General features: G+C 46.5%; 1 protein-coding gene across 1 annotated transcript in view; it reads right to left on the reverse strand.

Annotated features, from left to right (window-relative positions):
• KCNK9 (potassium two pore domain channel subfamily K member 9) overlaps nt 1-13,494 on the reverse strand; it is a 91,653-nt gene extending 78,159 nt beyond the window's left edge. Inside the window, exon 1 of the mRNA XM_086609584.1 lies at nt 12,908-13,494. Coding sequence (XP_086465710.1) covers nt 12,908-13,190 — 283 coding nt within the window. The 5' untranslated portion in view covers nt 13,191-13,494. The remainder of the gene's footprint in view (nt 1-12,907) is intronic.
• Nucleotides 13,495-14,909: the final 1,415 nt, after the last annotated feature.

Below are 14,909 nucleotides of genomic sequence, written 5' to 3' on the forward strand. Positions count from 1 at the left end.
AGGCAAGTTCAGCCTTGACCGTAATGAAGTCCACTGCCAGATAGCAAATGTTGCTGTACATTTAACATGGTACTCGAAAACATCTGGACTGGGAGAAACCTCAATAAACTACTTATTTGACCTGTTTCAGGATGCTTAGATCATCAGTCCATCACTTAAGGGTTATTTAACTCATCAATCAGCTCCTATATAGCAGCTATCACCCACCCACTCCTAGGAATACATGGCTTGAAGGGACCTCAACAGGTAACCTAGTCCATTCAGATCTAAGCAGGCTGAAGTATACCAAGCCCATGCATTCTGGACAACTGTTTATTCCATTCAGATAAATATCCTACTACTGGCATTTTGGGGGTTCCTTACATGTTACAGTTGTTTTCACAGCTGACAATGAACCTACATCTACCTGCAGAGTAAACCTTGGGTAGATATGTAGAAAAAAACTTACCACTGTCCTCTTTACAACAACCTGTCACATGTTTGAAGACTGTTATTATTCCTCCCTTCATATATTTCTTTTTTAAACTAAACGACCTCTGTCCACTCCATGCTGAATGCAGGTCAAGTTTTCTCTTAGCATTTTGATTTTTCTGTTTCTTTCTCAAAACACTGTGTGCTCAAAACTGGACTCAGTTTTCAAGCTGAAGCCTTACCAATGCCAACAAAACATAATAGCTGCCTTCTGTGACTTATATCCAAGACTAGCCTGTTTAGAACATCTCCCACCATATAGTCATACTGAGACTGCAATCCACTTTACCAGCGTGATGTTGCAGTACTTGCATCTAGTCAGTTCATAGCATCTTTCTGTGTGTGCATTTGATGGTTCCTTCTGCAGTGTAATACTTTGCACTTATCTTTTTATTGAACTGCATCATATTGATTTCAGACCATTTCTCCAATTTATCAAAATCATTTTGTATTCTGCTCCTGCCCTCTGAAGTGCTGGCTGCCCCTCTCACAATTAGCATGTGTACTCGCTGTTCTATCAACCAAACCATTAATGAGAAAATTGAATAGTACCAACCACAAGACAGACCCTTGTAAGACTGTACATGTTAAGTCCATCCAATTTGACAGAAAACTACTAATACATATTTTTGCTTTTTTTTTTTTAATCCAGTTGTAAAATTATCTAGTGCAGATTTAGCAGGGGGAAAATGAGTTTGTATTTTCTGCCCCATTTACAACCACCTGCACAGTGTATGCAATTTTCACATATGTGGTTAAGTCCAGCCACAGTGCAATGCAATTTTCACATATGTGGTTAAGTCCAGCCACAGTGCAACCTCTAGTCCACACTGTGTGTGCATCCAGACCTTGTAATTCAATCCAGTCTATGTTTTGCTACTCTAATTATGAGAACTCAATGCTATTATAATGCCACATATGTAACAGACATCAAGACCTGCTGCTCCCCCACTATCAGCTACACAAGCTACTCTATTGAAAAATAACAACCCAGAGAAGTCCGACGTGAGTTACTCAAGAAAAAAATTTGCAATCGTTCCGGCTTGACCCTTGTTATCCCTTCAGCACTTTCACACTGATTGTTTAACAGCTTGGCCAAATATCTTTCTGAGTATCAAATTTAGGTTGACTGAGCATTAACTCCCCATGTTCTCTCATGTCCCTTTTTTAAAGATAGGCAGCGTGTTTGTTTTTCCCTGCAACAGCCACTGGTAGAGCTGTTCAAACAGCAGCCATAAAAAACTGGTGACGCTGCTGACAGTGAACAGTTGCTGCTTAGAGAAGAGGTTTGATTCTTATCCAGATATTCAGCTGGAGACCAAATTGTAGGATGCACCGATAATCCCTCAGGGAAGCAGGAACCTTCAGCAAAAAAGGACAAGATAAACTTACATAGATCTCAAGCAAGATCCAAGACAAACTTCAAACAGTCTGTGTGTGTACAGAACCATTAAAACTAAGGCAGGAGGAGGCTAGTCCATACCTTGCCGCAAGGCAGGGACAGTATGCATAGGTCATTCTTGACAGATGCTTGTCTATCCTGTTCTTCAAGACCTAGCAAAGAACAGCCCACACCCTCCCCAGGCAATGAATTTCAGTGTTTCACTAACATCATTGCTAGAAAGACTTTTTCTCTGTGGCCAGTCTAACTCTCCACTGCCGTTGTTTAACAGCTTTTCTTGTTCACTGTACTGCAGTCACGTTCTTCAGGAACAGACCATGGTTTTGATCAGATTTGAAAAGCTCCCCAGACTGGATGCTTTTCAAAGAGATAATGGAAATATTTTTTAACTGCTCATCACCCAACCTGCAGTCAGGTTTCAGCCAGTCATCCGAATTAAGACCCACCTATGCTCAAGAGCCAGCAACTTCCATTGTGATATCTATCACTGGACACTCAGAGCCAAACTTGCATCCCATGCATGTACCTCTTCAGTACCACCAGCCTTTACTGTAGCCCATCTTGACAAAAGAAAAAACTACTGAAACCTTCAAAAAAAGAAATCTATGTCATACCAAAATGCCAGCTGCTGACCAACCTACCTCGTAAGGACGTTGACTTCAAACGTCATACAACAGCAGCAATGTAGTCACTGAGGCTTTATGAAAAATTATCTCTGGTGCCAGTCCAACCATTCAAACCAGAGCTGAATGGAACCCATACAGATTAAGCTATCACAAGCATGGGAGTTGTACAAAGGCTTCTAAATGAAAATATAATTGCGGGTGGATATTTGGGAAGAAAACAAAATTGAAGCCGTTCTGAATCACGTCTAGTGCTTCTCAAGCATTAAAATAAAACTCTTGGATGTGCAGTATATTCATGAACTGACTTGTAACACTGCTAATTTGCCTCTGTTGGCCTACATCAGTAGGTATCAGCTTATGCTGTTACCTCTGACTGGCAGAGTGCACTCATTAAGGCAAACACATTGCTACTAAAGCCCTAATTGTTTTGAAAAGTGCCCTTTAAATAACAGGCCTTTTACTACTAGGCAGGATGTGTTTTAAGAGCAAATCATGAGCTTAAGCCTTTGCTGCCAAAAGACTGAATGATCACTTATTTGTTTGTCAGAGAAAAAATACAAGAAAAGAATGCAAAAGCTGATAGGGCATCAGTACAGACTGAACAGCTACCATCTCCTCCCTCTTCTTGGGCTGTTCATTCCCACATGAAACGGCAAAGGACAGGAGAAACTGAAGGAGAGAGTTTGAGAAGATCACCGAATTTTTAATGTATCAGTTGAAAGATCAGCTGAAGAATTCAAGTCAAATCTCTGGGATTTCCAGGTGATTCCGACGGCACAGATCCAGTGTCGTTGTTTTAACTATCAGTTGCCTAGAACTAGCTTTATCTCATTTCTAACACACCTAAGTAATACTGAAAAAAAGGATTGCAATGACAACTCATATTTGGTGTCCAGGAGCAAAGAAACAGTACATCAGAGACTTCGATGGAAGATGTGGCAGAGTGATGGTGGGTAGATCCCTTTAAATGTTGAGAGAGACTCTTGCTCCCCAAATGTTGGTCCCCAGACTTCCACATCCCAAAATATGCATTTTTCCTATTTGGCAGTCTACGGCAATCCAGTTTTTTGGCAGTCTAGTATATTAATTACATAACTTGTATATAACTATGTCTAGTTACAAACATAATGCTGAAAAGACATCTTGCTACTATTTCTAGTCCTCAGCAGAAAATACTATATGCCTTATCCAGTAAGCAACTCTTCTAAAATTCCTAGTTTACTTCTGGAAGCCCAAGAAGTTCCCAAAGGCCATAAAAACTGCAGTGGAGCACTAAGATGTCAAGTCACCTCTGCAGGTATGAGGTGTTTCTCTGATGCAAGATTGTAATTGCGAGCTCAGTCATCTTTACGTCATGAACAGTATTAGAACGTTTCAGATGCAGTATCTTACATGACAAAGCCTGCATGTAGAGCCTTATGGTCAGGGTTCCATGTCCTTCCTGCTGATGGAGTTCACTTTATAGCAGGTCCTCTAGCTTCCAGAGCAAAGTTAACCTAAGCACCAAACTGCAGATTTTTAAAAATTATTACTGCCAATAATACTATATTCGCTGAGTGAAGTCAGACCTGTTTTACCATACAGTCCAAACTATTAACAGCTGGCAGCTGGATTCAATGATCTTAAAGGTCTTTTCCAACCCAAATGGTTTGATGATTCTAACAGCAACTGTTCATTAGTTCAAGCAATGGAGGCCTAGACCTTTGAAACAAGAATATTCAACATCTTTTCCTAGTGTGTCTGGTCCTGAAAAGTTCCAGATTGCTGTGAAATGCAGCAAAGTGACAACTCAGAACTCCATGTGGTCACGGGTTTGTTACTACCGTTCATTTCTGATACAGTTCCCATAGCAATGGCCTGTGATGTTTCAAACATAGGAGGAGGACATCCTCTCTAGAGAACATCAAAAGAAAAGAGAATGGATGAAATAAAATATTCCATCTGCACCCAAAACACCTCTGTAATGAGTTAATGGTAGCGTACATCGGAAATTGCTGACAGTGCCAATTGCCTTGGGAGTAGATCTCTTTTACGTCTACCTTCCCTTCAATATGTCAAGCATATCCCTAAATTGGAGTCTACGAACATTTCCTCGCAGCTAATCTCCTGCACTATACAATTAAAGAGAGCTGCTGCAGGTTTCATTCATCAATCCGTGCCCTAAAGCTCTCTGTGAAATTTTCCTGTCTGAGAAGGCTCACGCAGCTAGAGAAGGGAGTGATCCTCTTCTGTCACGGGAGAGCAAGGAGACAATCAGCTTCCCATCAGATATCTTTTAACCCCACTACTTCCCTGCTTTTCTCTGAAGCTCTTCTTTCTTGCTGGTGCAGGGAATTGAAAGGACAATACTAGCCTGTTCCCTCCTAATCATCCTAACAAGTAACAAATACAAGTCCTTGATAGAGATACATCTAATCATCTCCCTAATGAAAGCGGCTAAAAAGGATACTGAACTCTTTAATCAGCTGATGACTGCATTAGCCTCGTGGCAATTGGCCAGATATTTTTTAAAAATGGTCACTTAACTCCTTAAAAAGAAAAAAAACTGCTAAGAAACTTAAGAGGTTCTTTCCGCAAAACAGAAAAGAAGGAAGTGTGCAATACATTTCCAAAAAAAAAAAAAAAGTCTTAGTGGATCAGAAGAGGTTGTTAACTGTCTGGCAGTAATGATAGAAAGTAAAAACAAAAAACACCAAAGCAAATAAATGGAATAAAAAGCATCAACATTCCTCCTCAAGATTTCTCTTTGCTCTAAGTTTAAGGTATGCAGCATGCATGTAGTTTAGCCTTTCACTTTCAATTAAAAAAGGAAAATCAGTATAAATGCCAAAGTCAACATATGCTTTAACTCCACAAACTCTATTTGCTTCATTATTAAAAAAAAAATCTGAAAACTGCTATTACAGACATTTCCCAGGAGTTGGTTTGCTATAGAATATAGCTCCTTGCATTGTAGAATTCATGCCAAATTATGGCCTGATCCAAAACTACTGTGACTCAAAATATGCTCTCTGTTATTTACAACAGACTTTGGATCAGGCCTTAATTTCTAGGGGTGTTTTTTGCCTAACATTCCCTAATCCATAGACCCTCTCACTTTAATCAAAGAAACTGCCGTAGCTACACCACCACCAATATCAATGTTAGGTGTAGCTAGTCAAGTCACAGACACCTGGTAGGGTATAGGTGACCTGGGGGAAGGACTTTATCCATATATTTTATCTTGAAGTCGGCAGATTCCATGGACTATAATTCAGAGAAGGTAATGAATTCAAATTAATTTGCATCACAGCAATTGACATATATGAAATTTCAGAGTAGTCCATGGCTTCACTCAAAAATATCCACAAGCCAAAAAGAGATGAATAGGCCTGCTACACACAGCAAACATCTGTTGCAAGTCCATAGTAACCTGTTAGTTCAACTTAGAAGCAGCAAGGACTCTTACTGATCAGTTCTGCATCACCAGCAAACATCCTTGCTAGCATCTGTTACAAGGGAAGTGGATATTTCATGCGGCCTTTATCCAAATCCAGCCAAGGATCTTCAGTAAAATCCAAAGAAACTGAGTACCTAAAAACCTAAAGGGCCTTTGACAGAAGATGCATAGTAAAAACAGAGATAATTACCCAGAATTGTATACGTTCCTTCACGTAATAAAGCTCCAGGTTTTGCTATTATTGCATGTCAGAAGACCCAAGCTGCAGGAGTTTGCTAATACCACCTTGAATTCATTACGGATCTCTGCCTTTGGTTCATCTTCACTGTTTAATCTGGCTATAAACTAATGCCATGTGGTCTGAAAGAGAGAGAAGTGAGCTGTTCGGCAATTAGAAATAGTTCCCAACCTGAACCTTCAGAAAGTCATTTCATCTTCTTGTCTCTAAATGAGGATAATTTTTACACAGAGGTGTTGTGAAGATGAATCACCTAATGTCAGTACAGCATTCTGAATATAAAGTGCTGTGTAACTTCAGCTCGAAGCCATGAGCATGGCTTTCAGCATTTATGAAGGAATATGCTCTGGCATTGAAGGAAGTAAGCACCTCAGCTCAGATTGCCTTCAAGGGAAGAAAACAGCATTCTCGTCCTTGCTGTGTTCCAGATCAGCAGCGTCTGTCCCAAAACCCATGGTGTCCAGAAGGAAAGCTCCCCGTTAATCAGTTTTCCTTTAGATCAAGCCTCACAGATCTGATGCTGTTCCCAGAGAAAGCAAAGGGATTTTTATTCTTTTTAGTGGAAGCAGGCATAAGCCCATAGCTAATGGCTAAACTTCTTCCTTTATTCTTAGTCTAGAACACTTCCTCTCCCTCCAAGTTCTGCCCTGTAAATTTCTGCTTGCTGTCCTTGTATCAGCAGGATCATTTTCTTCTTCAGCTAACTTCTTTCCCAAAAGACTCACCGACACCTCTAACTTATAGCCTTGTCTGTGGGCAAACACAGATATTTCTATGCTGACACTTGCAAAGGCACGTAAATGGTTTTCCTGCATAGAAAAATAATCAATAAGAAAAGAATATATAGTGGAGAAAATGGAATTTCAAAGATCTTTCGTTTTCTTTCTCGAGAAAAACAAGCTAGCCCAGGAACTATCAGAGCTCAAGACGTGGAAAAAGGAAGAATCAGAAAATCATAGAACATACGGGTAATAAAGACTTCAAGAAGTCAGCCAGTCCACCTTCCTCCCCAAAGGCAAAGCAGCTATAGCTTAACCATTCCTGACAGAATTTTGTCTAAACTCTTTTTAAAATACTCCAACGACAGACATTCCACAGTCTTCTAAGGTAATCTCTTCCAGCACGCAACCACTCCGACAGCTGGAAAGAGTTTCCTCATGCCTAATCTAAATCTCACTTGCTTCAGTTAAGAAAGAAGCTATGAATAGTTAGGAGGAAATCAAAGGGCACCAAATCCTAAAAGACTACAAGACACTAATTTCTCAAGCTTGGTTACACTAAGAAAATCTGCTGACTCCATCACTCAGCTGAGTGGCTAGAGGCTTCTCGATGCTTCCCCAAAATCGTTTTCAGAGTCTTACCGGACATTGCTTTTGCACTGCTAGTAAGCAGGAAATGCAGTTCAGCATCAGTCTGAGCTGTATTTTTGCCTTGCTTATCAGTGATTTCTAAAAAGATTTTGCTAATGTGTCTCTGGCTGGAGTGTGAGACACCATTGCAAAACCAGTTTTCAAGAACTCAAGAACTGTTTCTATAAGCATGTGAGCAAAGTAGCCACAAAGTCCCCTCTGTGTGAGCAGAACACTATTTTGGATATTCTTTTTTTAAAAAAATAAAATAATTGCCATAAGACAACAAATATAGTGTGAAAAGACCTTGCAGATTATTTTAGTTATCCAGGGGAGCAAAATCCTACATATAGTTCATTGTCATGTGGCTCGCTGAAGCTGACCTCCTCCTTGCCTGGGAGACACCACCAACTGATCCTGATGAAGTCCTGATCATCCAGTATTCTCCACTGAAGCTTCAGATGGTGTGAATGAATAGATTCATTACTTCAGTGCATCTACACACATTTGTATCACCAGAAAATCTTGCTCTCCACTTTTCACCTCAGTTTAGTAATAATAGAGTGGCTTTAATCTACTCCATGCTTGTTTGTTTATGAGATATGACCTTCATGGTCCTGGTAAGTCATGAATGTAGCAGTTAACTGAACAAAGCATTGGTGTCTTTATTCTCTATCTTTCCCTCCCTTATCTCGTTTTCTTCCTTTTTTTTCTTTCTTTCCTTTCTTTCTTTCCATTGCAAATTGTCCATCTGCCATGATACCCTACTCAAAGCTTTTCAGTAGACTGCCTTTAAATATTACCATCCATCAAAAACGAAAAGCAGACTCAAAACATCAGAGGCTGATCTTAAAGGAAGAGTAATATTGACAAAATAATTCACACATAAACACACTTATGTCTTTTCCTAACCCAAATCAGAGACATTGCAACACCACCAGCTTAGTATTTTGATACTTATTTTACAGAAGGGCAAAATGATGCAGAGAAGGGATATGGAGACTTAACTATTATCCTGAAATGGATTTAACCATATGTTTGCTTAGTTCATTAATGCAGATTCAAACTCCCTGTCAGGCCGCCGTCTGCCAGAACTATGCAATCTCTTCATCTCGATGCAGACAGTTCCTAAGTGCTTAGCTACTCAGTGGCCAAACAGCTGTCAATGAGTGGATATTCTGTTCACCATTACTGGTATTGTACCACACTCTTAAAGAATATTTTGTCTCTGTTCACCAGGATAGTTCGGTCACTGCTTGCAGTAGGTTTGAGGCTCAATACAAAGGCCTAAAAGCTAGAAAAAGAGACTAGCAATTCACAGCACACACTGTCTGAATTTTGTTCTCCTTACAGTCACTTCTCAGGAAAATAAATAAATAAATAAAAATCCTCAATCTGTTTGTTGTTTCAGTTCATTCTAGGGTGACATAAACAGCTTTCAGTTCTTTACATTCTACACAAGCCTCCAGAAATATTCAGTGTTTACTAGAGCTCGATGGTGTTAAATCAAGTATGACTATCACCCTTTAAGGCCTAAATGATGGAGTGATATCCATACCAATAACACATTTTGACAGTGTTGACACCTGCTTACATAGAAGCAGTTTACTCATTCCTATAAACCTGTAGAAAAGGGCATTAAAACTTAGTAGGAATTCTAGGAATTACCTTTAGTTTTCAAAAGTTGGTGTTTTCATTCATAGTGTCCAGCCTCTTGATGAACTCTATGGTGTATTCTACAGTATATCTCATAAAAGACAAATAGCTGGATGGAGAACTTGATTAAATTGCTCTCTGTCATCATTTTGGCTGTGTAACTGGAAATGACTGTGTAATTGGAAACAGATAGGAAATTATACTAGCTAACTCTGAAGTGAGAACAACCCCAAAATAAGCTCAGCAACTGGTGAGAGCCAAGAACAGCTTATTAGTTCTTTTCGATCACCTAAAAACTTCCACAGAACTCAAACATGACTGAAACTTTGTGAAAGCAGGGTATTATTCTTCTGCTAATGAGTTTTAAGAGCAGACTCATCGAATGTTGTAGCACTTGTCATTGTGGTGGGTTTTTTTGTTGTTGGGTCAGTTAAAAAAAAATAGAAAAAAAACAACATTGCACCTGAGGAGTAGAAAAAAATGTTGCGTCACAGGTGAAAAAAAAGAATTTCCATTGACTTGACCAGCCCTCGCTTCTTTGTTCACCACTCAGCTCGACAAGTGAGCAACAAGCCCCTACCACCCTCTACCAAAAGCCAGATGCCACAGATGAGAGGAAATGTGACCAAATCTCAGGCTCGCAGTTTCTCAGGCTCGCACTTTCCCACGCTCACGTCCCAACGGGTCGGGAAGGACGCGCTCTCCCGCACGGCTGCCGGGCGTGGGGCGGCCGGTGCGGAGCTGTCCGTTCAGCACCACGGCCCGGCCCGGCCCGGAGCTGTCCCTTCAGCACCACGGCCCGGCCCGGCGCGGAGCTGTCCCTTCAGCACCACGGCCCGGCCCGGCGCGGAGCTGTCCCTTCAGCACCACGGCCCGGCCCACCCCGCCTGGCAGTGCCGCGCTCCCGGTTCCGCCGCTGAAGAACCGGACCCTGGGCTGACCACCAACCGCTGCTGGCTCATGGTCCACGGCCACGGATAAATGCCTGCGAGTGAGTTAAAGCCCCAGTAGTTTCAATCAACACAGTGAAGAGGGGATCGCTTCAGACACGGGGCTGGCACGGCAGTATGAAGAACAATTAAGTTAGACATAAATCAGTCTGCTATCACATGCGTATCGCGTGGCCTCTGTGGTCCGCTGATTCCCACTGCACTTGTCTGAAGAGAAGTTTTGTGGAGATGGATGTACCACTCTAGATCAGGCAACAGAGGGTTTCATTCACACGGTTTTAAAAAATCAGCCTGAGATGGTTAGTTAGATGCACTTTTGCAGGAGCACCTACCGACTATGGCACGATCACTAACACATACACCACCGCATGTGCTTCTTGAAGTCTGTCTGGAAGGTTTCAGAGGGAGAAGGAAATGTATGTGAGAGCATACACACAGTCAGATTAAAAGGAAGAATCATCACAAAAGATTAATATGAATATCTAAGATCACTGCCCCGTGCAAGAAACATAGAGAAGAAATCTCTTATTTTCCTGAGAACTTAGATATAGAAAGTCTTGTTTTTTCCCCCTTTTGAACCAAATTATTTTAGGATAAGTAAGAAATAAAACTCTTCCATGTTCACTTTGACAGACTACCAGCAGATCAGATAACATCACGAAGCTACTTCTGTACTGAAGAGACGATACACAAAATAGAAGTGCGTTTGGCGAGATGCAGATAGCAACTATTAATAAACTTTTGAAAGACAGATCAGATATCCTCCTGGAGCAGAGTTTCCCAAATGAACAATCATTAAAGAACGTCTGTTCTTCTGCACCATTCTTTATTATCACTCTTCCTCCCAGTGGTTCCCCGTTGCCATACACATTTTAAATTTAAACAATTCTGACATCCCAAAGCACCTCTGCCTACAGAAATGCACACTATCCTCTGCGTGCTGAGGTGCTCCGAGCTTCCTAACAAACCCCAGCCCCTTGCAGGAGAAAATGCTAAAGCTTCCCAAGCAAGTCGTACTCATTTCCAGATAAAATACGATCAAAACAGCCAACTACTGTAAAACCAGCCCTTTCTACCTGTCATCGACCGAGCCTAAGAACACAGAAAGTATTGCAGCCACCTCTCAGGCAGAAGCATAGGGCACCGTGAGTACACTGGCGTGTGCAAGGAAGCCTTGTTGTAATACAGAGGGGCACAACAGTCCAGTATTCACTTAGCACAAATAAATGACAAGAGACAGATCAAAGAAGACAGAATCAGTGACCAAAGGAGGAGAGTTCTGACATCATAATGAAGAGCAGGAAATCTAAGTCATCAGCCACAGTTACATGCTACTTTATATTCTAGAACCTATTAATATATGTATTCCTATATATATAGTAACAGAAAATAAGAGATTATTCCCTAAAAATCTTATCTTTGTAAGGACAAATAGGCTTTATACTGTCAGATGGTCTTTCAAAGGAAATTTTTTACTGCCCCAGGTATAACACAGTCAAATGCGAACGTAAGTAAAACACTGCTCAAAGGCGAGCGGGCAGCACGTTCTGCTGAAAACTGTCAGTATCTTCAGGTGGCAATGTGCAAATTTCTTGTAACAAGCCCTAAATGGCAAAAAGATTGAGTCCTTCTGTATCAATAAGCGAGCCAGTCTTTCGTGTCCTGTTCAATATAACACGCTATCAAACAGCCACTGCTCTAGAGGTCTTTTCAGATCTCCCCAGATGTTAGGGGGGGAACATCTAGAAGTGCTGGGAGAAGAACGTTACCGACTGCCTCAGTAAATCCACCTTAACGAATACAAAACCAGGAAGAACAAAGCTGCTCATCAAGCCAAAGCCAGAGTTGTAGCACAGTTCCGTGTGCACTCTGCAGCCTCCAGTTATCGTGGTATTTATTTTTACGGCAGGGAAGCAAACTTTATGCGAAACGCTCCGCTTGAGCTGCGGGAAGCAGAGAAGTACAAAATGACAGCCTGTGGCTGTGTCCACTGACTGTCCCTTGACCGTCCTGGGAAATGGCACATCTGCAAAGCTGGGCAGCATGGATGTGACAGCGGGCATCATTTTGCCTGTCGGACCACATGCCCATAAAGAGGAGACGCAGACCGTGACCTGTTGGCACATCAGACCCTCCAGCTGCAACAAAAACTTCAGGAACACGTTGGAATGCCCAGGGGAGGCCCAGCGACGGGACCACAGCTGTGGGAACCCCCACCACCGCCCTTACCAACGCCAAAACAAAGTTTGCGAAAGCAGGGCTACGCTTGGCTACAGCAGGGGCTTTCCCAGCTGATGCAGTTCCCATGCCCTCATCGCTTTCATCCTCATCCAACTGCCTAAGTTTTCCCCGTGTCTCTTAAGCAAAGGTGCAAGCAGGAGCATGGCAACAGGGCCTCCTTCTTCATGAGGGGAACCCCAGGAGAGTGTCACCCTGCCTCTTCCCACCTCCTCCTTGCCACCCAAGCCACAGCTCAATGGCAGCCACCTGGCCAGCACCAATCCCCCCACCAGGCCAGCCTCACTGCTCTCCAGTCCCACCCAGGGGACACAGGCTCCATCTCCAGGGGAAGAGGTGCGGGACACGGTCAAGTCCAACAAGTGCCCATGAAGAGCAATGAATTACATAACACGGGAGGAAAGCCAAAAAACTCATCCAGCACTTAACCCTTTGCATGCCACAGCCCCGCTGCCCCTCTCCCTTTCTCCCAACCAGGGAGGCTTTCGCCCCAGCCCTGGCGCTGGCCCCAGACGGCCTCCCGAGGTGAGACACTCACCGATAGTTGTGATGACCGTGATGGCAAAGTAGAAGGAGCCGGCAAATTTCCACTGGACACCAGCACGGTGCGGCTCGGACTGCATGATCACCAACTCCAGCTGCCGGTAGTCCTCGCTGGTGATGTTGTACTTTCCCTTGAGCCGGATCTCCTCGGCTTTGAGTTTCTCCTCCTCCCGCATCTCGTTGTCGGACTCCAGGGCATCAAAGACGGCAGCCCCGACCAGCAGGTAGGTGAACGTGCAGATGATGAGGGACAGGGTCCGCACGTTCTGCCTCTTCATGGCCGCCAGCAAGGGGCGAGTGAGGGGACCATGTCCCCCCCTGGCCGCCCGGGGATCCGACAGGCCGCAGCAACCGCAGCAAGGGGGCAGGCGCCGAGGGGGCTGGCGGCGCCCGCCGCCGCCGCTGCCGCTGCTCCGGGGCAGCTTGCGCTGCGGCGGCGGTCGCTCTCCGCCCGCCTGCTCGGGCTCCTGGGAGGAGGAGAGGCACAGGAGGCTGCTGGGAGCGCCGGGACCAGGTGCCCTGGAGCCGAGAAACTCTGCGCAGGACCTGCCCAAACCAAGCCGTCCCAGTGCGCAGGGCCATCCAGGGCACCCCCGCTCCTCCCCAGCACGGAGGCCAGGGGCAGGGGGTCCCCGCCGCGGGAAGGGGGCGCTGGGCGGCGCCCCGACGAGGGACCGGCGGCCCCGGGCCGGAGTCCTGCGGCGGGCGGGTCCCCCCGCGAAGTTGGCGCGGCGGCGAGGGGAAGGGTCCCCCGCAGCCCGGGCGGGGCGCGGCGGGGAGGCGGAGGCCGCCGCCGTCCCCAAGTTTCTTCAAGCGGCGCGGCGGGGCCGGGGGACGCCGGGCGGCGGCAGCGCGCCCATCCGCGGGGAGCCGCGCAGGCGGCGAGGGGCGGCGGGCACCCGGGCTCCGGCCGTCGGGGGCGGTCCGCGGGGGCCCGGCCCGCCCCGGCCCCGGCTGCCTGGGTGAGCGCCGGTCGGGCGGGTCGGGACGGGCTGGGCGCTTTATTCCTTCCGCCGCGGTGCGAGGCGGGCGGCGGGGAGCCGGGCTGCTGCAGGTGGCCGCGGCGCGGGCAGCGGAGCGGCGTCCGGTGCGGCGAGGGCGGCGGCGGCGGCGTCAGGCGGCGGGCGGGGAGTTGGGGGCAGCATCCCCGGGCGCGGCGGGCCGCGGGAGCGCCGGGCCGCCGGCGTGGCCCTGGCGGCGGGCAGCCAGCGCCCCGCAGGAGCCGCGCCGAGCGGGAGGAGCGGCGCGGAGCCGCCCCGGCAGGCGGGCGGGGAGGCAGGAGGGCAGCGAGGAGGCGCCCGCCGGGCGAGCCGGCAGCCGTGGAGCACCTGCCCGGGGCAGCGGCGGGGCGGGACGGCGGCGGGCGCTGCCTCCGGCCTCGGGCTGCCTGGAGGAGCGGAAAAAAGCCGGCGGCTTCCCCGGGGAGAGAGCGGCCGGGGAGCGCGGGGAGGGGGCTCAGCCCCACGCGGACACAAAGCCAGAGACGAGGAGAAAATTTAAAAAAAAAAAAAAAAAAAAAAGGGGGGGGAGGAAAAAAAAAAAGCTACTTTTGCGGCTGCTCCCCCGGCGCTCGGGGCTGGGGCTGCTTTATTTAGGATGATTTTAGAACAAAGCCGTTAAGAAAAAGAGCAACCCTCCTCCTCCTCCTCCTCCTCCTTCTCCCAAGCTCTTGACATCATCTCGGGGAAAATCGAGCCCCGCGCCCCTCAGCCATCGCCTGCGCGTGTGAGTGTGTGTGCGAGTGTGTGCGTGTGTCCGCCCCGCCGCCGGCACGGGAGGCGGGAGCTCGCCCCGGTCCGCCGCGGGGAGCGGGTTAACCCCGTCGGCGCCGCCCTGTCAAGAAGCTGCGGAGCTCCCCCGGCGCGGCTCTGTCCGCCTCCCCCGGGCTTTGGCCACGCCCCGGCCGCCGAGCGGGGCCGGGCGGTGGCGGCGGCGGGGCGGGCTCCTGGCGTTCCCTTAGGGATACCCCGCAGCGGGGCGGCGGGGACGGGCCGGGA

This window comes from Tauraco erythrolophus, chromosome 3, assembly GCF_009769465.1.
Source record: "Tauraco erythrolophus isolate bTauEry1 chromosome 3, bTauEry1.pri, whole genome shotgun sequence".
NCBI classification, from domain to species: domain Eukaryota; kingdom Metazoa; phylum Chordata; class Aves; order Musophagiformes; family Musophagidae; genus Tauraco; species Tauraco erythrolophus.